Source organism: Channa argus, chromosome 13, assembly GCF_033026475.1.
Source record: "Channa argus isolate prfri chromosome 13, Channa argus male v1.0, whole genome shotgun sequence".
Lineage (NCBI taxonomy): Eukaryota > Metazoa > Chordata > Actinopteri > Anabantiformes > Channidae > Channa > Channa argus.
The window spans coordinates 25853393-25880219 of NC_090209.1; the positions used below are offsets into that span (position 1 = coordinate 25853393).

The 26827-nt window shown below is 39.6% G+C and overlaps 2 protein-coding genes across 2 annotated transcripts; one reads left to right on the forward strand and one right to left on the reverse strand.

Moving 5' to 3' along the window:
• Nucleotides 1-675: 675 nt before the first annotated feature.
• On the forward strand, nucleotides 676-6167 carry zgc:86609 (ER membrane protein complex subunit 3-like). Its single transcript, XM_067527758.1, has 10 exons — nucleotides 676-788; nucleotides 1777-1937; nucleotides 2792-2849; nucleotides 3200-3293; nucleotides 3771-3875; nucleotides 4239-4320; nucleotides 4414-4493; nucleotides 5193-5275; nucleotides 5542-5706; nucleotides 5833-6167. The coding sequence occupies exons 2-9, from the start codon at nucleotides 1783-1785 to the stop codon at nucleotides 5668-5670; spliced, it is 786 nt and encodes a 261-aa protein (XP_067383859.1). The 5' UTR covers nucleotides 676-788; nucleotides 1777-1782; the 3' UTR covers nucleotides 5671-5706; nucleotides 5833-6167.
• Nucleotides 6168-7007: 840 nt separating this feature from the next.
• usp11 (ubiquitin specific peptidase 11) lies at nucleotides 7008-23800 on the reverse strand. Its single transcript, XM_067527756.1, has 21 exons — nucleotides 23554-23800; nucleotides 20269-20378; nucleotides 19750-19880; nucleotides 19539-19656; nucleotides 19072-19217; nucleotides 18720-18781; nucleotides 17750-17849; nucleotides 16928-17101; nucleotides 15520-15678; nucleotides 15134-15358; nucleotides 14944-15027; nucleotides 13816-13910; nucleotides 13499-13702; nucleotides 13107-13216; nucleotides 11880-12374; nucleotides 11127-11197; nucleotides 10175-10287; nucleotides 9837-9986; nucleotides 9410-9525; nucleotides 9195-9283; nucleotides 7008-8931 (listed from the first exon to the last, which is right to left on the reverse strand). The coding sequence occupies exons 1-21, from the start codon at nucleotides 23661-23663 to the stop codon at nucleotides 8755-8757; spliced, it is 3039 nt and encodes a 1012-aa protein (XP_067383857.1). The 5' UTR covers nucleotides 23664-23800; the 3' UTR covers nucleotides 7008-8754.
• Nucleotides 23801-26827: the final 3027 nt, after the last annotated feature.

Sequence of the window (26827 nt, forward strand, 5' to 3'; positions counted from 1 at the left end):
GTGTTTCATTAAGGAATATTGTAATTCAATAATCATTTTCTCATGTAGGGGCTTTTCATGTCCGTCCTATAGTCAGGACGTTTACATTTAGTCATTAGTCAGACGCTTTTATCCTAAGCAACTTTCAAGTGAGGTACAAGGCTGCAAAAATCTAAGTCAAGGAGAAAACCTCAAAGCAAAGTGTAAGAAGTAATGTTTCCTTTTCACGAGAAATCAGAAAAAAAACATGATTTATTTATTTTGTGCAACAAGTAGGAGGATAAAGCCCTTAACATGACATAATCAATGCTGAACAAAAGTCTTAAACTCTTTGGCGACTAAATATATTAATAGTTCTGAAACTCAATACAGATGTGGACTGAACAAGGCATTGATTCCTTACTATATCTTCTAACAAATAGCCATAATTCCCTTTAAAACATTAGTTCATATACAATGTGTGGTGTTACCTGCATGCTTTTCAAAATCCCTCTCCGGCAGTCAGTTTAGCATTTTTGTCATGTGACCGGCAGGTGTCGTTGTACTACACCTTTGCCATTCACCCACCAATAGTGAGATTTGACTCCAACTTTATTATTTATCTCTTTATCTTCGTCTTGTTTTTTATAATTGTTTAATGTGTATACGTACAAAAAAATTTGCCCCAAAAGGTTTTTATGTTTTTATTTATTTTACCACTATCACGTGTTCAGTCTTTCCGCTTACGCAGGAAGTGCTTCTTCTTCGTCTTTGTTTTCACCTGCGGAACGTGTTTGCCGTGTTGCTAATTCATAAAGTTCCTAGATGTGGTAAGTTACGCTGATTTAAAACACGGCCTTTCACTTAGTCTCACCAAGTGGTACTATATCAAAATGTACACATCTTAAACAGGCTGTCATTGAGATAAACAAGTGCTAGCAAGCGTTCTTTGAAGGTTATGAGAACATTTGGGCTAAGTAGCTAGGTTAGCCGGCTAGCGTTTGTAGCTAGCTTCCCATTCAGTGGAACAGAAGCTAAAGCCACGTAACATTATCAATGTGGTAAATGAAGAACTGCAGGTTTTAGTTGTAGCCCGTTCAACTGCTCTGCTGGAGCTTGTGTTGCTCCTCGGGCCTGCTGCTGTTTTAACAATATCACTTCAAGAAGTTAATGTGTCACGGAGTCGAGGCTGGACGGAGCGGACGCTAAATACGTCTTTCGTGTGGGAACTAACTGTCTCTTTAAACACTTTGAGGCACGAGAATATTTGGCCAAAGTTCTTATCCGCAACAGACGGTTCTAAATGTCTTCAGATTTGGTTCCCTCACACAAGGTCGTGCTGACCTGTCCGCTGTCCAGGGTAACACGGTGTTTTAGAGCAGGCTGCAATGATCCCATCACTCCTACATTTCACGTGTGTCTTCAAACGTGATGCACACAATAGAATTGAAGCAGCTTTTGCTTGCTATGAGTATTTGTGATGTTCATGTAAAAGATAGTAGGGGGAAGGTTTGTGAACGTAGTATGAGGCGCCAGTGTTAATCAGGTTAAGTAACTGTCCCAACTTACGAAACGTCCTATTTGTATTAATAGCAGATCTTTTAAAGAAAAAAACTCTCTTAGCCATTAGTTACTTAGTTTTCCTCAGTAAGCAGGAAAGTTTGCCTTAAATATCAATTTCCTCTGTGTGGATTCAGTTTTGGCACCTAAATAATGTGTCACACATTATTTGTGACAAGTAAATGTATCAAAAAACGATCTAATCTGAATTGTCGCCCTCTGTCTTTCTGTCTGCGTTGCGGTTGGCTGGTTGAGCAGAGAGTGATGGCCAGTCCAGAGCTCCTACTGGACTCCAGTATTCGGCTGTGGGTGGTCCTGCCCATCGTCTTCATCACCTTCTTCGTTGGGATCATCCGTCACTATGTCACTCAGCTGCTCCACAGCGACAAGAAGGTTGAACTGGAGCAGGTTTCTGACAGGTGGGAGCAAGTTTGTGGTCTCTTGTTACTATTTATTTTTAAAATGTATTTATTTTTCTAATTTCTGCATCAAACTAAAAGTGATCGACACGTGATGAAGTGTAGTCTGTTGATCTTTTTGTTTTACTTGATGTTTTATACATTTCATGTTCTATGGTGTGTTACAGTTTGGGAGCATCTGAGGTGGTTGCACAAATATATTCAATAATAAACAAAAATTATAAACAAAGTTTTGTAGAAGAGAATGTGCCTGCATTCCAGATGCACACGTACGTTTGTGTAATGTAATTTGTTACGAAGCAGAGAAAGTGTCTGAAGGGATCCCAAAGCCTCGATTTTTTTTTTTCCCAGGCCAATTTTCCACATTTTGACTAGTGCTGTCAATCAATTCTAATTATAATTTTGTGATTGCAAATAATTGTAGACTGTTCATAATCGATCACCATTAATCACAAATCAATTGGACCAGTTTTATTTGCCTAGTTTGCTCTAAAGGGACATTTTTCAAGTTTGAATAGTTTTATGGGCTTATGGGACAGTAGATCAGGGTTTCACATATCTAATGCTGCATTTTAAACATTATTTAATCTAGTCCTGATTTGACAAGTTTTAGTGCCATGGCTTTTTGTCTTTATCTAGATGTGGCCCAGTGTGACCTGTTATACTTTTATAAGAGTTCATTTCTTCTGGGTTTGGGATGTGTTGTCTTTTTTCACATACACTTGTTCTGATTGTTTTATGCAAAAGGTTTGGGTTGAGTGGGTTCTACACTGGGTTTAACCTGAATGTCTACCACTGTCAGAATCTGGTGTTACATCATTTTTCTGCTAACATACATACGTTATTCTGTTCAGCCAGGTGCTCCTGCGCAGCCGCATCCTCAGAGAAAATGGAAAATACATTCCCCGACAGGTAAGCTGAGGTGAAGAAGTAGTACTCGGTTTACTCAAGTCCTGAATACAATTTTGAGGTAGTTTTACTTGAATCTGTCTGTATTGTATCATTATATGTTGCTTATACTTGAATCTAAATAATTTTAGAGACATTGTACTGCACTGCTTTTGAATGACAGCATCATGCATAATTACTGTTAGTTTAAGATAAATATAAATATCTTTGTTCAGATGTTGACACAAGTGAGCAGTGTTCCCGATCATATAAAACCGTTCACAGTTCTGTAGAAGTCTTGCGCTGAGAGTCTCTGTTGGTGTCCAGAGAAAAAGCTTTAGCTGCTGTGTTTAAACGAGTTTTCACTCTTTTAGTCTTTTGCAATGAGGAAACAATACTTCAACAACGCAGAGACCGGCTTCTTCAAGAAGGTCAAGAGGAAGGTCGTTCCCAAGAACCCCATGACAGGTAGGGGTGTGTCTTGGTATGAACAGACTAATCCTGATGTGTGTTTTGCTCATCATGAAGATCATGCGTGTACAGGGCTTTTTCTTTTTGATTGTTAAAAACAATCAGTCTTAAGACCAGGGCTGGCTGATAGTTGCCATCATAGAGTTGCCACAAAGAGCTGCGGTCATCTGTGTTTTTGGAAATGTTCCGAGCACAATAAGCAGTTACTATGGATACTTCACAATGTTTACAGTACGACACATACTGTGGAACAGCGTATGCTTTTGATAAACGCATTTTTGAGTCATGTTTTGTTTTGATGTCATGTAATTGTCCAGAACACTGGGGAGAAAAAACAAAGACAGCTTTAACTTTAGGCCGTATTGCTGAGCCCTGGTTTTGACAGATAAGTAACAGGCAGGGAGTGAGATGATGGAAGCGCTGGCTTATGTGATGTGCTGCTTAACAACAAAAGAAAAATTCTGTTTGTGTCAGACACGAGCATGTTGACGGACATGATGAAGGGAAACCTGACCAACGTCCTACCCATGATCCTGATTGGTGGATGGATCAACTGGGCTTTCTCTGGATTTGTCATAAGTGAGTTCTTCAGCTGGGAGTCACGCATTTGATTTTCTCATTAAATGAAATCTGATTTGGAGACAGCAATGCATCAAATGTTTATTTCCTTTTCACAGTTGCTAATTCTGTTAGTGTTTCAGGTCTGAAGTCAAACAAACTAAGGATTTACAGACACAGGAAGTTGTGACTTGTTAAATGACTGAATGTAGGCTGCAGGGTTTGTGTAGCTTGGCTCATACTAAAATCCATTTTTAAATTGTAGGATCATAAATACATGCTGTTCACGTCAGGTTTCTTCATCTCATCCAAACACAGTCTTCTTATAAGGGAGCCATAAGCTGCTTGTACTAAACATTTCTTACCTCTTCGCTCTCGTTGCAGCCAAGGTTCCGTTCCCTCTGACGCTGAGGTTCAAGCCGATGTTGCAGCGAGGGGTAGACCTGCTGTCCCTGGACGCTTCCTGGTACAAATCAGTCTAAACTTAAACCCCACGCACAGCAAACATGTCAAAACTCAGGTTTGATTCCAAACTCTAATGTAAACGGTTGTTTTGCAGGGTGAGCTCAGCGTCCTGGTATTTCCTGAATGTGTTTGGGCTTAGGAGTATGTACAGCCTCATCCTGGGACAGGACAACGGTCAGTTTGTCTTCGGACTGTGTTTCGCACCCACAGCCTTTGATCTTTGACTTCTGACGTCTGTTTTGTTTGACGTTGCGAAAAACGACTGAACCGAGCAACTGAAATTCATCTCTCTCTAGTTTCTGAAGAGGTTGTTTGGACTTTTCAAAGTTTAGAAGAAGAATGACAAAGGGATTAAAATATCAAATTTTAGAGTCACAGCACTCACCTGCTTAAGTGTGTGGAGCTCTGACATCAGTTGTCAGTGTTGTGCATGGATGTGCTACAAAAGTGCTTCTTATTGAACATAATGGAGACAATTGAACGTCTCTTTTTGCATTTAAGGAAAATGAATGCGAGTGGTTAATACTTAGTTTACTCGATTTGCGTCTCTTTACTGCTCTTTATCCTACTTGTTTCGTGAGATGTTCAAGGACCTTGTAGAGCATAGGTCAACTGTGTTTAAACTACAAACAGTCATTTAAGATCAATCATTTCTTTCCAAATTGAGTTAATCAAGTTGTCTGCTTAAAATTCAATGTTTCATATTGTAATGTGTATCACAGAAGAAAAAATAGCTGTGGTATTTGTTTCCAAGTTTGCAGCCCCACCAACGTCTCTTACTTCACGATCAGATCATATGCTCTAATGTACAGAGGAAATACATTTACTAATATTAGAATTCCATCATTCCATTTTTAAAATACTAACTTTCAGCTGCTGACCAGTCACGGATCATGCAGGACCAGATGACGGGCGCTGCCATGGCAATGCCCCCTGACCCCAATAAGGCTTTTAAGGTGAGATGTTAAATATTATCGAATGGGGAAAGTCGTGTTATTAGTTTGGTCACAGATGTTTCTGTATTTGTGGTTTTAAAGAGTCATTTTTGACATTAAAGATATTTTCAACAGTCACCACACAGACGGTAAAAGCAACAACATATTGCCTCCTAAAGACCAAAGCTGTATGATACAAGCAATTTTTATTTTTACACATGATGGTTAGAAACGGTCTTTGTGTGTGTTTGCTGCTGTCATTTAACATGTGCACGTGCTCGTTTCAGAGTGAGTGGGAGGCGCTGGAGATCGTGGAGCACAAATGGGCGCTGGAGGGTGTGGAGGAGGAGCTGATGTCCAAGGACCTCAACTTTGGCAACTTCTTCAGCCAGGACATGAAGCGCACCATGTTCTAGATCAAGTATCTGAGAGCTCTGGAGCATCTGAGAAAGGTTGTGAAGACTAGAACACAGGGCTTAGAGGCTCTGTGACAGTTTACACAGGTTTTAGAAGGAAACAAAGGTCAACCATTCATTTTCACATTGAATAATAAATGTTTTAAATCCTCTGTTTTCCAGTGTGGAATACCGACGCTCCAGAACACTTCCCAGATGTTCCAGGACACCAGGTCATTTCATTAATCCAGCAGATTCTGCACCAGTCGAGTTGTAGCAGTTGAATTGCCTCGGGAAGAAGTTTATCCTGAGCGATGCAGGAAATCGAAGGAGCGTTGGTACACGACTGCGAGGTTTGAAGGCCAAAACTGTCAGGAGCTTTACATTGGAGCAGCTGCTGGTCTTTTCATCCCACAGGACATTTTGCATGTACTTTTCTATACTGGTCATCCAGCTGATGCTGTTACCCCGAGCAAAAGTGAGTGTAACAGTTAAATAAAAGGTGCCATCACAACGAACTGGATTTCTCTCTCGTCTGTGTTGTACAGCTCCAAGGTTCCCTGTCCTGTCTTCACCCACGGAGGCTGGTAAGCAGACCAATGCTTTTCAGGATCAATCCATCCTGTTTTAGAGGTGATGGGTATTTTAAGCCAGCACATGGGTGGGTGCACAATAATTAAGTATAATTGACAACTCTTTGTCTTACGCTGCTTATTGCCGTTAAAGAAAACATTTCTGCACTGAGAATTTCGAGGCTTGTTCACTTCGACATGAATTGGTTTCTACCATCTTGAGAATTCGTTGGTTTATTTCCAACCTTCTCCTTCTTGGTTCTAATGTTGGGCCTTTAGTTGCTCGTGGCCCTACATTTCAAACCGTTGCAGTAACTTGAGTGAGTACAGTGTTAAATGGAACCTGTGCTGTTTACACAGTAGCTTTTACAGCCTGGTACGTAAAGGCAGCGCTTATACTAAAGCAGCCAAAACAACTTAATACCAAGTCACAAGTCAGTTTGAGGAACTTACTGTGCTAGAACTGTTTTTACATCTTACTATTTTTTAACCAACATTTTAAACACTTCTTTAAGACAGAACACAGCAGCTTAATTCTAAAACTACATAACTTTGTACCGTGAGAACTCCTCCTACTGTTGACGTTGCCATCATAACTTTCTAGGACAGTAGAATCCAGTTTCATCTTTTAAACCTCTGTCGTCCTTGGGGGTTTTAACACTTCCAAGTTTTCATTGCAGCAGTGTAACTCGAACTGTCTCTTATCCCGTTAGTTTGTGGTTTTTGCACAGAGAAGCTGAAACGTACATATTCTGTTAGATGTTAGACAAAAAAAAGATGTGACAGTTGATAATAATTTGTCATTTATTCATATCAAAAGATTGAAAGTACAATAAAATATTTTCATCTGATATTTGACAGGGAAGACTAAAGATGGAAATTACACCCAAAGCGTCCTGCCTGACCCCAGAATTATGATATTAACACTTATTACAATACAAAAATACTGTACACAGAGCAGATTTCAAAATGAGTAAGCACTCACTCAAACGACTGAGAGGAAACTTTACCTGCATTCATCCCCTGCACAGACTGGAATCTAAACTTAACAGCTCCCCAGTGGAGTCATTTTACACCTGAATACAAATTTGATCTATAAATATGAAAAATAAACATCTCAATGTCCTGCACTAGTCAACCAATAAAAGCAATGTAAGCAACAAAAACCTGTAAGCATTTGAAATTATTCAATTAAAAAATAAATACCGGAAGAAAACAACCAAAATATACAAAAAGATTCAGTTCTCATCCCTGGCAGTTAAATATTAAATCATCTGTTTATGTGAAGCACTAGGTTGTTTTCTGGTCAATAGTAACATTTTTCAGTTCAATGCTGCTGGATAAAAAAATTCTGAAGAAATTTAAAGTTTATTTCTATATCTAACAATAACATTTTTGAAAAGTGTTTACATTTGCAAAATTAGATGTTTCACTATATTGCTTTAGAAATTTTTGTGCCAAATTGAGTTATTGCTTTACTATGATGAAATAATACCATTAATAGAAACCAACCATGTTAAATTGCAGTCCATTTAGCTTTGAGGATGTAATAAATTCTTGTTAAATACTAAGTTTGGAGTGTGCCACAGGAATAGTTATAGATTTAACTCCTTAAAATGTTTAAGTAAAATGGAATTTATCAAAAAACCTGATGCAACTTTTTTTAAATAAATTATTGTTCCCTCTTTTTTTTTTTTTCCTTTTTCTTATCCCGTAAGTTCAGTGTCGCCACAGCAGATCATTGTCCACATGTTGATTTGGCACAGTTTTTACTCCGGATGCTCTTCCTGACGCACAGCTGGGGAGGGGAGTGGGCTGTTAGGGGTTCAGTGTCTCTCCCAGCGACACTTTGACAATTAATTGTTTACATTTTCTAACCCTGAACCTTAATATCAAATTGAAAGATAAAGCTTATAAATATAAATTGTATGAATTAATAATATGAATTGTTCCATTTGCTCAGTGTCACCTAAATATTAGATAGTAATCTGATGAAAATATCTTTAATTCCTTTAAAGTGTTTTCTTGAGCAGCAGACAAACTAAATGGCAAACACTTAGAGAGATGCTCAAAATCTTTAAATGTAAATATCCTTTTCAATTTTACATTGAAATATTGACACTTAAAATTAATTTAATGCTACACTTGTCTAATTTTTTCTAAATTAGTTTATAATTATTCCAGTGGCAAACTCAGTTCATTAAGTTTTGATCCTACAGATTACAGAGGATTAAGGCTCCACCTTTTCTTAGAATGTCAGAACATTTTTTTTTTTTTTAAATAGTGGCCATAATCCTCTCTCATTATTTCTATCCAAACTCAAATATACAGAGTAAAACTTAACTCCTGATTCCTCATTAGATTACCTGAGTTTTATGTTTCCATCCCAAAACTTAGACACCAACGTAACTAAAGAGCTGAGAAAATGTGGTTGTTGCCGATTTTAGTATCTGGGAAGAAAACTGAAAATTCAAGTGTTGTTAGAAAATAAAAACCTAAATTACCGTAAAGTGAACTAAATTTGAGGGGTCATTTAGTCCGTTTCCATGGTGACAGAGGTGGCCGTGCCCAGCTCTGCATCGTCATCTTTGCAGGAAGTTGTGTCGTTGGCAGACTGTGTGGAAGAAGCGTTTCTTTTGATGGGGGCAGGCAGAGTGGGTTTTCTGATCTTGTCTTGTCGGTGGTAGAACAGGACGTAGGCAGCGTTGGTCTGCAGGGAACAAGAGACAGAGAAATCAATTTTAGAGTACTCAGATTGGGACTGGACTCCAGTCTGACGACCATGTCCCCACACGCGACTGGTTTCTTTTTGGGGCCAACGGCTGCTCTCCATGAGGACACAGCTGAGTTTTACTGTGATGATTTGGTTTAAGATTAGTGTAGGTTGCTTTTGTGTTCTGGGAAATGAATGGAAGTCAATGCAATGTCCTCTGAAGTTATGGAAACATTTGTGTGTGAGAGAGAGATACTAACCACGATCTGGTCCTCGCTGGTGTAGGTCACCTTGCTATCGTCAAAGTAATACCACTGAGCATTGTCCTTGTTTATCGCATAGCTGGTGTCTGGAGAAACGCACATAATTGTAGAGAATCTTTTAAAAGGGTCATGTGACTAATAAAACCTTAAGCATGATGATCTCAGCTGAGATAAAAACTCAAAAGTGATGCATAAAAACAAAAAGGCCTTACAGTGCCCGTCCCTAAGGCCTCCGTAGTGATTGGATACAGCGATGAGGTCATAGCGGCTCGGAGGCTCCCCAACAGACAGATTTTTCCTCAGGAGGTAGCTGGAGAAGTCGAGGTCTCTGCAACAGCAACATCACATGAATTAGCTGTCAATGCAGACACAGAACCTCTGGTCCATTTGTTACCAACTGTCATCTCATCATTCACTGTAATTACACTATTAAACAAGTGTAACTCTTAATTCTATGGCTGCATTTAAAAAAAAAAAAAAAGAGGACACATGTTACAACACTTAACTATTACTAGTAATCAACTGAGGTGTAAAATCTGTTCTCATAGTAACAGAACAAAAGGCCTTAAACCTCGTCTGCACAGGTTGGAATTGGCAGCCAGGTTGAAACCGAACACAGCAGTGTTAGTGTGTTTGTACCTGAGGGGAAACTCCACAACGCTGTCAAGCTTCTCTCTCGTGAACTTTGTGTAGGAGAACCTCTTGAGGTGGATGATGAGAACTTCCGGCAAAGACCAGAGATCCAACTTCTTGGTGGCCAGCTGGTGCTTTTTGCAAACTGGGCAGTACCTTAAAATACACGCTCATCATCGTAAACCTTTCTCTACTGTGCATCACTAAGAGAAAGTGTAAGTGTAAGTGTGTGTGTGTGTGTGTGTGTGTGTGTGTGTGTGTGTGTGTGTGTGTGTGTGTGTGTGTGTGTGTGTGTGTGTGTGTGTGTGTGTGTGTGTGTGTGTGTGTGTGTGTGTGTGTTTTACCATGGGTTCTCCTCCTCCAGCGTTTCCACAGTGGTAAAGAGCTCAATACATTCCTGCAGCTGAACCGTCACCTGCTGCTGAGGAACGTCCATGCTGCTGTGTTTCATGTACTTCTGCACAGAAAGATGGGAAAGAGGAAATAGAGGATCATAAAACATCCTGCAACAAAGGCCCAGGAAGGTTAAGCAGGTAGAATCCTGCATCAGACAAGAATGGGACAACATTCCTCTTCGAAACTCCGCCATTTTTCCATGTAATGATCTGATATGTTGTTTATGTTCGATTGTGAATAAAATATGGGTTGATGAGATGTGAAACTCATTGCATTCGGTATTAATTTGTGTTTGACACATCGTCCTAACTTTTTTGGAATTGAGGTTGTAAACATTTTGCTTTTAGCTCACAGTTTAATGTTAATGGATGTACACAGTCCATCCCATCACACAGAATCTTTGTAACCAGTGTTTATGGTTTAATGTTCATGCTCTGGTTTGGAACACGTTGAATCTCTTCAGGTTGCTACGTGGCACATTATTCTAACACATTACACTCACATTACATTAAAGAAGTTATCTGGTGAATATTAATCAGCAGGTAGCTGCTGGTTTTTGTTTAAATCATTATTTTTACAAAATGTCCTGATTTCTTTGCTTTTTTGTAATTTAAAATTAGATTTGAACAAATAAATGATCAATAGAAACATACAGTGTCTGTAATCAGATTATTTAAATATCTACAGCCTCTGAAATGTTTTTGTAAAAGCTGGTTTTATTTGTGATAATAAAAAGTGTTAACTACCGAATTATTGTTACTTTAGAATGTAAAAAACTGATACTGTGTCTGCAGAATGAACATCTAAACATATGCAACAGGTGAAAGTTCAAATAACTGCAGTCGTGGTTGATAAAATGCACTAAGCCACAAATAAACAAATGCACATGTTCACACTGACCTCGGCCTCGTTTTCATTGTAGAATCTCTTCTTCATTTCAGGGTCCCAGTCAATGGCCACGTAAGGCTGAGCTGCAGAGAGAAACAGTACAGTTACACAGAACTGACATTTATCCTTTAATCTGTGGGACGAGAAAGCTGAATCTTTTATTAGGTCCTCTTTGAAAAAAATAGTAATACATGAATAAATAATGTTTTTTATCCATTAATGAACATTTAATCACAAAGAAAATACAACGTTCAGCACAGCAGTCCTCACTTCACAGGTTACACACAAACACTTGGCCACTAATGTTTTTATGTGTTTCAGTTCTGCACATCTGTGTTGCCAGAGTTTACTGAACCTTTTTAGACCCTTTGTCACAGACACGAAGGAGCCGCTTCAAAGGGACAAAGGGTCATGTGACCCTTGTTCTGATGGGTTTTTGGAGGACCGGATTCAGTCAGCAGATAGTGAAGGTGAAAGAAAATGTTTAGAACTTTGCTGCACTTGGCCTGTTCTGTTCATTTTAACCATATTTTACTCACATCTCCTTTTGTCTGGCTACTATGTTCACACCACTCACGCTGCCCGTTGACTGTTTATAGCTACTCGTAACTGTGATGTCTCATAGAAAGTTACAAACTGTATCGTGTGGAATCAGCACAAAAGCCACTGATGGGACAATGACCAATGCTGACACTGTGTCAAAAAGCCTCTTTAGACAATTTAGTAATTTTCAGATTAATTAAAAGATGTGATGTTCACACTTACAGCTAAAGGACACTGCGCTTCCCTCCTCTCCCACCCCTCTCTCGGTCGTCCCGTTGGAGTTGACCGCCTGGATGGTGAACAGACTCTTCTTCCTCTTGCGACACGCCCTCCTTTTGGCTGGATGCTCATTGGCTGTTAGGCTTGGAGAACACGCCTCCTCCTGCTTGTTTTCTTCGTTGTCTTCTTCTGTGGTCTCACACGACTGCTGCATTTCCTCTGCTGGCGGTTGTGAGCTGGTGTCACTAGATCTGTTCAAGGATGGGGGATCCACACTGTCCGTGCAGATAGTGCTGGTGCTGCAGTCAGGCTCAGTCTGGTTCTGGGACCCATTACTGGTCTGCTTGTCGCTCTGATCCAGTGATGGGTGCATGTGGTTGAGGTCGGTGTGAGGCTGGGTGGTAGTGGTGGCATCTGATTGGCTGTTGGGTGGTCCGTCGCTGCAGCAGGGTTCAGTCTGAGAGGGCCCGGCTGTCTCTGCATCCTGCTGGTCCTCATCTGACAAAACATACAACCAATCAGACATGAGTCTGAAACCAGCGATGAGTGATACAGACCTAAAACTATTAAACAATATTTTGCAAAACTATTTGTAGTAATGATATGAATAATATATGAAAGTTAATATTTTTTAACCTCACGTTACATCAACATGCAGCAATTATCACCAAGGAAGCAGTGACGAAAAAAAATACTGAGCCAGACATTCAACACTACACAAATTAAAGCTATTAAGGAATGAAATGTTTACTTCATGGTATCTTTGATTCAGAATTTCCTCTTAAACAGTTTGGATCAGCATCATGTCTCATGGCTCAAATGAAGGTTTTATGTATTATGTAAAAAATGTTTTGTTGTCTTTTCTGTAATTAAATGTTCTTTATATCTGATGAGTTTTTCTGGCGTAACTAAAAACACAGAAAGTGAACATTCAGTGTTCTGTGTGTAAAACGTTTTATGTGGGAAGTTACACTCATTTCCTACATGTTTTCACCACTGTAACAGTATTTCGGTGGGTTAAGACCATTAACAATGACAGAATACACAAATGACAAACCGAAGAAAAACGAGCTCTTTACATCAGAAGGTTGGAACCAGTGACCTTTTAGATATTTACTTTGTAAATCCTCCAAATCATTAATCCCGTTTGTCAGCAACATTTACCGAGACACCAGTTAATTATTTCCACCAAATTCATGATTTAAGAAGCGTAATTTTAATATAAAATACCATCACTGATGCCATTGGTCTGGGTTTTGTACAACTCTTCTTTGTCCTCATCTTCCTCCTCCTCCTCTTCCTCCAATTCCTCAGAGGGGTCAGGAGTACGCACATAGCGTCTGCACACACACACACACGTTATTAATGTGCACCACAATCGCAGTGAATAGAATAATGGATTTAAATATGGTAAACACACAAACCCTCTGTGAATCGATCAATATCCATTTTTTAACATTCCTGTTTATTGAGGGTTTGTAGCTGTTAGTTTGCTTCCTATTGGTCTTATTTAACCGAAACCAAACAATTCGATGTACTTAATAACTCGCCTTGCTCTTGTCAGTGGGATGTACATGTGCATTAGTTAAAAAGCAGAATAAAGTGGGTGTGGTTTTGCTCACGCCAGTCTCTGCAGGAACAGGCTGGAAAGCGCCTCCTGGCTGCAGCTGCTGCGCGGCACGCTGAGCAGCAGCGGGTGTCCGAACAGCGACGCGCCGTACGAGCTGCTGCCCGAACCGTAGTCTCTGTAGTGAGAGCGCTCTCTCAGGTAGAGCGCCAGCAGCACCTGCTCCTCCTGCTGCTCCTCCTGCGCACTCAGCTCATATCTGAACACACACATTAATGCACAAGGTAAGTCCAAAAACTGCTTCTGCATGGAAACCAAAACACCATCACTCTCAACAGCTCAAAGACTAAATGAAAAGGAGATGTTTCGCACACAAAGATGTCGTCTCGGTCCAGAATGCAGCTCAGAGATTCATCGGCACTGTAGATCTTATAGAAACGGTGATTGAACACATCAGCGACCACCATCTGAAAACACACACAGTTAAGAGGTTACGTTTCCTGCTCATCAGTTGAGCATTTGCTCCCTGGGTTGACACATCCAGACTTCCTGTGTCATTGAGGCCAGAGTCAGTAAAAAAGCCAAAAGTCTGAGGCAGCAGGATGTCTGATGATACATCTTTAGTTCTCTGTGTTGCGTTACTCTTCTGTTTTATGTGACAACAAACTGCAGCCTCACTCATCTCTAACCAGCAGCTAATTTTGTGCATTTATGGCAGTGCTGCTCTAAATGTCCCATCAGAAAAAATTAATAAATCAGGTGCACTTGAGGCTTATGTCCTCAAACATGCAGCAGCAACTGGTGCTGGCTCAAACCTTTTCTAATGAAGCTGAACCTCAGCCTCATGGTCTAAAACCCAAGTTTAGCTTCAGGGTTTTTATGTACGTCAACACGTCAGGTCATGTGACATCCTTTGGAAACCGAATAAAGTGTCATGCTTGAGAATGTGTAGGAAGCACTAGTGGTTTCACACATAAAAATAACTGCTATGGCGAGCGACACAAATACAACAAATACAGTTATTCGCTTACAATTCCAACCCAGCTTGCTGAGGCTGATACAAAACCATAAACTTTCAAATGATTTTTGAACCTAATCTGATCTTACTAACCCTTATTTTGGCCCTGATAACTCACTGATGTCAACTCTGAAACAAACTTTCCTTAAACAGAAAACTAACTGCAACTATTCTAACAATCAAAGGACGACTTCACTCATGTTTAACCTGATTTCTGTGGCTTTAGTTAGGTTGTAAATGTACATTAATGCTTTCACACCTCCCTCTGACTTCCCTGTATCTAAATATTTCTCAGTTTTCAGCTAAAAAACTCCTCCATCCTCATTTGAACCTCAGATGATGTCATCTGGAGGAGCTGTAGCAAAGCAGGCTGACCCTGATTACACACTTCATGATGGGAGCAACGAGATGAAATAATCTGAACTGAAAGTTCCAAGTGATGTGAAAACAAATCTGAAGCGCACACACACACACACTCTGACCTGTGTGGGAGGTACGTCGGTCATCTCTGACAGAGCACAGCAGAGGTCAGACACTTTTCCAGCTTTAGGAACCACAACACGATGCTGCCGACACAAACACACAGAGAAAACACTTTAGGTGAACTTCATATTGCTGCGGAGTTTAACTGCAAAAACATGCACAGAGCCACAGTGAAGTGTGAAAGGTTACCTGTACAGGTTTGGCGTAAGGATCCAGGGAGACAAAAAACACCTCCATGACTCGCTCTTTGCTCACAGGAAGTGGAACGCTCAGGTAGCAGAAGGGGTCGAAAGTCACGGAGACCTTGTGGCACACGGGACAGACAAGCGTGGACTTGAAGAGGCCGTGAAACGTGTCGACGATCACAGAGTCGTTCCGCCGCCGGTGGTTCCGCCACGCCTCCTCCGCCACTTCCTGTAGAAAAACAAAAAACAGTTCTTGAACAACCACTTAGAGGATGTCCAAGGAACATGTCTAAGCCACAGAAGAGCCAAATTTACCAAGATGTACAATTTTTAAAGCAAAAGCCAAACTGAACACATTATGGGCTTAGCCGAGGTTGTTCAGCCGCTCACCTGGTCTGGTCGTCCCTCAGCATCTCGTAGCTCTATGTACTCTTTGTTTTTGACTCTGTTCAGGTCTTCGTGCAGCCCATCAAGCAGGAAGGACAGCAGCTCCTGACTGTCATGCTGCTGGTAACCCAGGAACTGAGATGCAAAGTGACCCACCTTCGTCTGCACGCACACACACACACACACGCACACACACACACGCACACGTTAGGAAGCTAAGATGTGTATCTTTTCTTATAGTAACGGAGGTTAAGACTCTGTGATTACAAATGTATGAGAGCAACATCTAAATTTACACTGCACTTTAAAAACAACCTGTCGCTTTTTTGTCTCTGTTGTCCACAGTGTTTCTCACTTGAAGATTTAAGTTTATGTCACATACAGACATATTAAAAACACATTCTTTATGACAGTCTGTCTGTGTTTACTCATTGCAAATGTCAGAGCTGCTGCCACAGGCTTTGATTTATGTTGACTCCATCACACACTCTGATCATAAAACTGAATATGATTTACTGTAAACCTGGTTACTGGCTGACGTAAGGATTTATGACCTGCGGTCAGATCACTGTTTTATGGCTTCATACAGAGAGGTGTTCATGAGAGGAACTGAAAAATGTAGTGGTTTGTGCTAAAAGGGAGAAGAAGGCAACAATACTGCAAAATGAGCAGACTGCTGACCAAAAAACTATCTGCAGTTTTTGTTGCTGAGACAACATGAAAACACCATGTTAGTATTTTAATGTGGGTAGAAGACTAAGAATGACCAAACCATGCGGGTGTTACACGGTATTTTTTTCATGGCAGCAGTATTATTTCTGATTTGTCCGGCTTGGCATAGGCTTGGCTGTAGTGTTGTGTGGTGTGTTACACACATCTTGTTGCTTAGATGTGTCGGGACCACTTTTTTTCAAGTTGCAGTTTACACCTGCTTCCTAGATCGACACATCCAGATCCACATCCTTCAGCCATTGAGGCCACACTTTAGAGGCTCAGTGAAGCCTCAGAAGTTACTGCAAACCTTTGAAAACAGATTCCCTGCACATTGGTTCCATTTAAATGGGCATTTCACGCACTATGCCAACTTTGGTTCTCTCATGCTTTTCTTGCAGATTTATAAAAAAACAAAAAAAACAAAACATATTTAATTGTTTGTGCTGATCTCTCAGTCTTTGGGGTTTGGAGTTTAGTTCCACTCCTCTGTTCCTGTTCTGAGTTTCATCAGAAAAACTGCAGCTTCACTGATGTCCAATCAGTGACACCACAGCTGTAAATAACAGTTAGCAGTGAGCCTACAAACCACCTGCTGCTTCAGCGTCTTTCTACACCAATAAACAAGTGAGACTGAGACATGTGTGGGTGTGTTTAAGTGTGTAAAATCAGTTAACGGATGAACCGAACATTTTTCTACCTTGAAGACACGTGGCACCACAGAGTAATGTCTCCCAGACCACATCTGTTTGATGACATCAGCGTAGGCTTCAGCAATCTCTCCTTTCATCCCCAGAGGGTTGGTGAAGTTCAGCTCCTCCAAGTAGGAGCTCAGCAGAAAGTACTCCGTCAGTGGAGGAGTGTTACTCAAACACTGTTCGGGGACAGAGAGACCGTGAGAGACGAGGTATCAGGGTTAAAGTAAAAGACAGAGGCACAGAGATCCTTCAGTCCCTCTTTGGAAAATTGAGGTGTGGGTTTATGACGCTGTAACTCTTTTTATGTCTCATTAGAAAACTTCGAAGATGCATAAATGTCAGAGAGGAAAAAACACTTCTGATACTTTGAATGAGACCAGGTTCTGAACTGGTCTAGGATTTTAATTACAAGGAACCAAGACCACGTAAAAACAAAAAAAACATTAACTTCAATTGTAATAAATGGACAACAATTACACACATTTAAATAGTTTATAATACGGTGAATTAAAGGAAGCACTTTAAAAGATGGTAACAATAGTGATAATTTATATCACTCATATATATATATATATATATATATATATATATATATATATATATATAAAATAATATAGATAGAATGAAATATGTAGCTAAGAATCACATATAGACAGGAAGATGGTGCACGGTAGAAGTTGTGATGTCATAATGAACCAGAACCAGCTGCAGGATAATAAACTGACCATTTCAGAAGTTGTGACACTTGGCATTTAGTCTTGTTTCTGAAATGAAGAAAACGAGCGACAGAAGAGGAAAAGAAAGAATTTGTTCAGAGATCAGACCTGAAGAGCGGAGTTCATGAAGCAAGTGTTGCCCAGGTTGGTGAGGCCGCACACTCCCGGCTGTCCTCTGTACGAGTCCTGCTCCTCCACAGAGTTCCTCCTAAAAATAAAGAAGAATAAACCTTAGTAGCAGATTCAGGTGAGACTGTTGAGATTAGATGGGATTTTTCCCCAGTGTTTTATTTTTTACAATTACAGTTACAGCACTGGGACTGGATGCAGAAAAATAATCAAATATCAGTAAGAACATTTTGGTCAAGTATATAAATGGGATTGTTCTAAGAAATTGGCCTTTTCAAGTGTTATTTTCATTGAATTTATAGAAAATATGCTCTATTGTGACATAAACTGATTGCGATGTGAAAGTCTCTCGACTCAGGACTGTGTTTGCCAAATAATTGTTGATGCTCTTTTAATAGGTGTCACTTTAAAATACTCAAACAGAATTCAGCTGTCAGACTCCAGACTACAAAGATTTACCTGTTGCTGACCTTTTAGATTCGATATGAGGCTCATTACAAACTTGAGGATTCTTATTTTCAAACTTCTCAGTTGATACTGCAGTTAATGACACTCAATTAGTCCTTTTCTTTGCTGTAATTTACGGTTTTTAAAATCATTTTGTTATTTTCCATGTATGTAGGTTTTATCAATATTATTATTTTTACTATTGTTACATGAACTGTTGTAACTCTTCTCCAAACAGGATGACGTCAAATAAATTCGTGGGAAAAAACTGAGCAACAGAGAAGAGAAAGAAAAAGAATGAAGAAGGAAGAAAGGAGAAGCTTTCAGAGAAAACAAAACTGAAAGCACTGTGAGGACAATTAAACAGGGAATCCAATAGTTTCCAGACAGGAAGAAAGAGGGGAGGGACAAAGCAGAGGACGGACGAATGAGAAGAAGGAAAATGGAAAAAACAAACAAACAAAAGAAAGAGTTAAAGGCCAATCAGAGTGTGTGTTCTCACATGATCTGAGGTCTTGAGCTCGGCCAGGTACCGTCAGCATTCCTTGTCTCCATAATCACCGTCTAACACACACACACACACACACACACACACACACACACACACACACACACACACACAAACACAGGCATGTTGCAGCTTATCTCTGAGATGAACAGGCTGTTTAGTCTTATAGAAGACTTGATGCTACAAGGAAGTTAGTGGTTGTAAAGAGACTTTTACTAAGTCGCAGGATTATTCATGTGGAAAATCTGCCTGGTTTTAATGTTGCCACTGAAAAAACAAAAAAAATCAACAAATCCAGTGATGTTAAAAAGCATCATTGAGGGTGAGATGACGTCTTTGTTCTCACCATCCCTGTGCTCAAACACGCATCCAACACGGATATGTGGACGTTCCTGAGACGCTCGCAGCTGCTGTCCGAACTCTTCATCCACAGACGACACTCTGAGCCTGGAGGAACTGAAAAGGCCTGACACATCGCCGTCTGGATTGATTCTGTACACAAACACAAATACACCATGAAACGCTGGAAAGATATTCAAGCCACCATAGATAGTGGATCTTCCTCCAGCAGCACGACTCTATAGGCACCAATGTCTCTCTGTCTTTGGCCACCAGTTTGAGGACTGTGTCTATTAATACTGGATGGAAATAGAGGACATTTTGTGCAATTATGGTTCTCAGAAAATGAATCCTAATAACCGAGGATCCTCAAAGTTACAGCAATAAAAATAAATAAAGAAAGAATTGTTTTCGTAACAGTTCAACTGCAAAAGCTGTTCAACAACATGACCGCAACTCAACGATAAAACTCACGTATGTTGTCAACGCGGCTGAACTTTGCGGTGATGATGTTGTCCATATTGCTATGGAGACAGAGGAAGATCTCGATGGGGTAAACCTCCACCTTCAGAGTACTGGGCAGATCCACCACCTGATAAACATTCACACACACACACACCAAGGTCACTCAAATCTCACACTACACTCCACTGACTGAAGTGTATGTTGCATGTGCCGGTGTTACCTTGCGTTCTAGCGGCGGCTGACACTCCACCATGCCATACCAGGCCAGCAGCTTGTGCCAGGCCTCAGCTGGGACCAACACAAAGTCTTCATCTTCCACCAGACGCTCCTTCAGGTGATAAGAGTCCAGATCTGAAAAAAGGAGTTGTTTATCTGGTTGCTGATGTTTATGAAAGATGGGAATATTATCACTATTTTGAACCTGAGGCTGCAGAAATCAGACTCTCCAGTTGGTTCATGAGTTTTGGTGGAGGACGGAAAACAATCTTAAATCCAAGAACACAAAATTCTAAGTCTCGAATAAAATTCAGGCAAAATTTTTCATGCTGGCAGCTCCTCATAAGAAAGAAGGAAAAGTAATTAAATTAAAGGAAATTACAGGTGTTCATAAATACACAAAATACAAAACTTGTGCTCAGTTATTTGCTGTTGTGGCTGTGATGGAACAGATGTGAACGGGTAGTGTTTGACTCGTTTTTGAGCAGCAGGCATCTTGGGTTGCTGCAAAGCATTAACTGACCCTCAAATAGCTCGGCGTTGTCGATGTGACCGGGAAAAGACGAGGAGTTCTGGTCTCCTATCTCCACAAACTCCTTCCACTGTTGAAACCAGCGATGATCTATCACGTACCTGCAACACAGACACACACACGTTATTTGTACAATATAGCTGTGGCTCACCTAACTGCATTAAATAAACTGATTAGTCCAAATAAAGAAAAACTAAATACTAATTGGGAATTTTATTTTGAAGTACAGTTTCTTGCTTCAGAGTGACTAGAGGACCTGACTGAGAACACTAGCTAGCTCCACAACATGAAAGTATGACACAGAAGAGATAAAACTTTATTATTTACATAAAAGTGACACACTAAACTTGAAGGCACATTAAAGGATAATTTCAAACATTTTTTAAATCAGTCGTCCACAATCACTATAAAGAAACACTGAATCTTCTTTGGTTAGTTGTCAACTCGCAGCGTAGATTCACCTGTTTGTAGGTGCTACAGACCTTTGCTGTTGTCCAAAAACTATTAAAAACACATCAGCCATACTGTTCCATTGGATAAGATATTTTTTCCATTTGATTCATCCGATTTAGCTGTTAAACTGCAAGTGCACAACCTTTATAGTGGAATCCAGAGACTCCAAAGAGCATAGACAAAATAGTAGTAAAATAGTGATTGTGGACAGTACAATTAATTTGGAAAATGACTGAAATTGTCCTTTAACTGCTGGAACAATATATCCACCATTTTTCTGAGAAATGCAGGTATGATGTTTGAACCAAAGTTGGCCAGGATATTACACTTTCACTGTAGGAATGTAAGATTCTTCCAAGTTAGTTTTTGAAAGTTTCCATATTCTCAGATATCTTCTTTTTTTTTGTGCAAGTCAAACTTTGACTCAAATAATTGACTGTCAGGTTACTGTGTGTTTCACTCCTTTTCATTCATTTCATACAGGAAAGGTAATAGATTAGGAACTAACTTAACTCTGATCAAACCACAGAACAACAAGCACTGAAAGTGTTCCAACCCCAGCAACAAATAAATGTGAAAGAGCAGCACCCATAATAAGTATAATGACAAAAATATACAGCATTTAAGCTCCACTTACACCCAGAACACAAACAATGGATTCAGTTCTGATTACAGCTCGACGGTCTATTATAACCTAACCAAGAAAATCATAAGCTTTTCTAAACAACAGCAAAATTGCAAAGTGAAGCTTGGATGGTCTGGAACTTTCAACTCTAAATGCTGCACTCAGGCTTCCACACCGACCCTACGCTTTACGTCTTCCCCAGTTCAGAACTTGCCGTCTCTGTCACACAGGTAAGGTTTTCATGTCACACACACTGTTTTTATTAGTGAGTCAGTTTCCTTCACTTGATCACTTCTGTTTTCTTTCTTTGCAGCCCGGCAGACAACCATTAGCCTCCATCTAAAATCTAAGCTTGTTGTGACTTTCATGTTTTTCTTATAGCACATTTTGTATCTGCCTAAAGCCAATAACAGCAAAGAACATTTGGTGGCAACTATGGCACAAGGAGTAAAACAAACCCCGGTTCAAGTTCTTTGTTATTCTATTACACTGTGAAAATAAATGTGTATTTACTGACATTCCTCTGGAGTTATGGGAGTGTTGGCAGCAAACAGAAACTAAAGCCAAGCAAAGTATCCAGGACAGTAGAAACTTGTCCAGTCGGGGCTGTAGAACCAAGCGGGTCGCGTTTCCAGGTGGAAACACAAATGTAAAATATGAGATTTGTTGAATACGAGCTTGGTAGGTGTTTAAATTAAACATGGTAAAATAGCTTTCAGCCACTGTACTTTTACTTGTACTTTTTCACTCATCTGCACTATTAATATTCTTCATTCTACTTTTATTTAAAGTTTTGGTTCTTTTAAATTTTTTTTTAATGCAATTAGTTTCTTTTTGTAAAGTACTTTAACTTGCTTGTGAACATTAAATGTGCTTTATTAATAAACTTGTCTTTGGTAGAAACACTGCTGCCTCTATTTCAGCTGAATCAGTCATAGCTGCTTTTTCATAATAAAAGGTTTTCAGATGTGTCAGATTTAAACCAAGGCTGCAGCTACAGAATATTATTCTCAATGCCTTAAATCAGTCAAAAACACAAACATTTTCAATTTATTAACAGTGTGCATCAATCATAAGCCAGAGGCATAAATCATAAGCATAACCTAATATCAGTGTCGATGAGTCCACCATCAAAAAGACATGGAACCGCAACTTCAATATTAGCATTGCTGGCCAAACTACAGTTTGCTCGAATTCAAAGTGGATACGGCAGAAGACTGCTGAACGATGTTTTCAATGTGAAGTGTTCTGTTCCTTCTGTGAAAACCGATGGTAGCAGTATCAGACACTGGGCCTACTTTGCTGCCTCTGGACCATACTATACTATACATACCAGACTATATGTGGTTTTGCATGAAATTAACAAGACATTGTTTGTAGGTGAAACCCTACTTGGAAATAGACCTATTTCTTATTAAACTACCCAATAATGGGCAATTGAAAGAACAAATTTTATGTCTTTTAAGACTGTGCTGCAGGTCTGACGGGGTCGATTGAAACTCAACAAAAGAAGGACTGAACAGCCCCCAGCAAACTGTCACAACAGTACTAGTTTATGTAGTCGAATGCCTCCTGACAGCCTGAAACATTTTATAACAGCAATGTTTATGACTTATTTCAGCCTTTTCTAGTAATTTCTAACTAATGTTTTGTTAAGTCAACTAAAATCCCAGCTCTGGAAATCTTTTCAACACCTGTAAAGACTAAAACAATGACTCAATAAACCGCAAATCAAAACAGTTATCAACAAATAACACAAAGAATCAATTCAAGGCAACCAAAACGCATTGTTTACTTAGTGGTATAAGTATGTTTTAAGCTTCAGTAACGTAACTACGTTTGTGTACTTCTACCACTTCTGTGTATCTAAAAGCAGTCCTCTTAAAATCGTAACTGGAAGAATTTAATGAGGCGAAAGTGAACGTCTCAGTACAGCTGGTTGACAGGCTTAGCATTAGCCGCTGCGGCTAACGCTCAGTTTACCGTGGATGTGGTTAGCACGAGCTAACGCAGCAACAGCGGCTAACACCCCGACACTCAGGCGGTAAAACTGCCCCAACAAACTCACACCGACACACAAACGGACTGACTCTGCCGTTAAGCCACTTAATAACGGTTAGGTAACATTAGCAGTGTGGTGCTAACAGTCAGGATGTCACAGAGTGTGTGCGTGTCTGTGTTTTCGGGCGGACTCTCACCAACTGTCCCCAGCTCGGAGCTCACACTCCCGCAGTAGAGACTCGATCTCCCGCCGCTGGGTCTCCAGGCCCGGAGGCTCCGCGGCGGAACAGCGGCTGTTGGCCGTCATGACGCTAATCAATCACTCATAAATGTGGAAACTGTTGAAGAGATTAAATGAAGCAAGGAAACAAGAGACAGAAGCCAACCGCCGCATTGATCAACCGATAAACGGGGAAGCTACACAGAGCTGTGTTTGCGGAAATAGGAAGTGGTTCAGACTCAGAGGATGACGACTTCCGGTTTCAATTTATTTTGTTTGTTTTTTTACTGTTTGCAAATTACAAAATACATAATTGGCCAAAATATGCTTACTGGCCTGCAAGTGTTTAAACAAAATATACGGTGTTTTAAATGCTTCCTTGTTTGTAAGAGACACAAAGAGAGTTAATTAGTTCACTTTTATTTTGAAGTTAATACAAATCAAAAAGTCCCATTATTGTGACCAGTTGTGTGAAGAAAATAAGATATCGGTCCATCTTGTTGTCTTCATCACACCAAACTGGTCCGTAAGCAACTGCCTTTACCAACTGAGCTATAGCTGCTCCTGTCTTCATCACACCTAACAGAGTGTCTTTTTCTTGTATATTGCTAAGTCTTTCTCTTAATATAACATCCAGTGTTCATCCAGAATATGTTTGAATATGACTCAAAATATGACCAGAATATGACCAAAATATGACCAGAATATGACTCAAAAACCATAATATGTACATGAAACAAATGTGAGAAAAGCAACACAACAGTTTTAATCACTCCATATGCAGAAACATTGCTCCAAACAGACAGCAGAAAAGGGATTTTAAATGAAACTGCAGCTGAACTTTCCAATGCATTAAATCATTTCACAGAACAAATTAGCCAGAGCTTCATTTGAGTTGTAACCAAAGGGCTGGGAAGTTTCAGCGGATGGGTGGTTATCAACAAAGAGCAGAAAGCCCACAGCACAGAAAAACATGTGAAAAAGGGGCCGTCAACCAGCTCCAAGACCATCAAGTTGATATCCATTAGACTGGAGGTGGTGTTAGTGATCTGCAGAGGTGGGCGATCCCTCAACAAAAATTAAAGTAACGAAACAACCAGGTGAAATAACTGGTATATTACTCCTAAAACTCATGCAAGACACTGAAGACTTTTCCATACCTAACTGTGCAGTACTGGTCCAAACCAGGTAGAAATTGGGGAGGGTTGCATCAGGAAGGTCATCCGCTGTAAAAAAAAAAAAAAAAAAAAACTGTGCCAAATTATGATCTGCTATGCCAACCCAGAACTCACGGGATAACTGGATAATGTTTAAACTGTTACTGGAAATATAACCATGTAACATGGTTAGAGGGGACTGATCACAACTTAGAAACATTTAAACTACAACCACAAGACACAACTGTACTCAGATTTCTGTGAGCTGCATGGTCAGAAGATAAAAAGGTGATTAAGTCATTTGGAGGCTGCAGCGATTAAATAAATAGAAAGCAGTAAAACTAGAATATCATCCTTTGGTATGTAGTTGAAATCAAATTGATCAAAACGGCACATAGGAAACACAGTGTTGAGACTAATAATTAAACTTAAACAGATACTGAGGTGCTGCTGGAGTAATAATTAATTTGCTTGCATGCTGTTCAAAAGAGCTTCATGTTGTTACTGGTTGGTTTATGCTGCTGACTGTTCTCAGATCTTCATACCTGCCAATTATAAAGCACTAGTGCACATGCAGCCAAAACCTGGGCACAGAGAGGAGCAAAGTATTAACAATATGTACGACCACAAACCACCTGGCACCATCCTCCATCCTCCACCCTCCTTAAATTCATTTTCCATTACCTGCATACAATAATGCCCCATGTTTTCGATGAATATTTCACAGATATATTGCTGCGTTTTGTTCTTGTTTGTGTAAAATAAACATATAAACCCAGTCACAAAGTAGTTTCTATGTCGATTCCTCATTGTGCCGTAATCAATGAGTTTGGATCAGTTTGGAACAGTTTTTTGTGTGTTGTGTGTTTCTGTTTGTGTGATAAAGAGAGTTAAGTTGCATTTGTGTTTTTTAGGGAGAAGAGTAGAAGTGTAAGAATTCGAGCCTCTTTTTTATTAAATGCAAACTGTTTCAATTCGTTTGTATTAATATTTTGATATTTATGAGTATTATTTATATATTTTGTATCTTTATACCTATAAATGTTACAATTGGTGCTGACTGTTCCTTTAAATGTATTTATTTTTCCTTCATTCATTTTTTGAGGACAGTCAGGACAATAGTAAGAACTAAATACATGATAGAACCAAGAGTTTTATTTGTCTTATCAGCAATTTGTGCCTTTTGCTTCAGTTCACCTTGTTCTGCACTATTTCAATAACACAGATAAAAATTAAATCAACTTTCACTTCCTCTTTTCTCTGTGTTGTTCAAGCTTTTTTATTGCATGTATTTTATTGCATGTCACAGTAGATACAAACCATCCTCCAAAGATGCAGGCGCTCGCTCTACCACTCCAGAAGTTCTTTAGCACGGTAACAACAATGCCAACACCTTATTCTTTTGCATTGTGGTTTGTGTTTTGCAATTTGAGTTATGCTTTTTGAGGACAAAACTGCTTTTATTTTGAGGGAAATGTAGTATTTCCTTAACCCCACAATTAGTGAAATACAGTAGGAACTGAAGTAAAAAAAAACAAATATTAATTACAAAATTAGTGTGTTTCTAAATGTGTTTCCATGGTAACGAGCCACAACACCTGCTGACAACAACAGGAAAACAACTCAATTTGTGGTTGGTTAATAAAGTTGTGTAGGGAGGGAAATACTTTTAGAGATTGTTGTATTGTTGTATCTCCTTTAACTGTTGCTTTTCTGAAATTGCTTCACTCATGGGTGAATTTTCCAGAACGGCCTCAAACGAATAACCCCGTCAGGATGTCACATGGACCAGAACGTCCCAGGACTGAAGCAGGCAGTTCATCCCTATTGAAGCTGTCCTTTTAAAGTACTGAGGTACCCTGACTAAATAGAAGATGGCATCATCAGCATAAAAATGTACATTACACCGAGGAGTTAGAAAGCAAACATTATTCACGTGCATAGAATATATTTTTTATAATAAAGAACGATGTCACCCAGAGCAGCGTTGTGACTCACTGATATGTTTTTTAATTGTTTTAGAGCAAAGTATAACAAAAACAAACAAACAAACAACCAAAAACCTAGAATAAAAAATATGTACCGGCCTTTTAC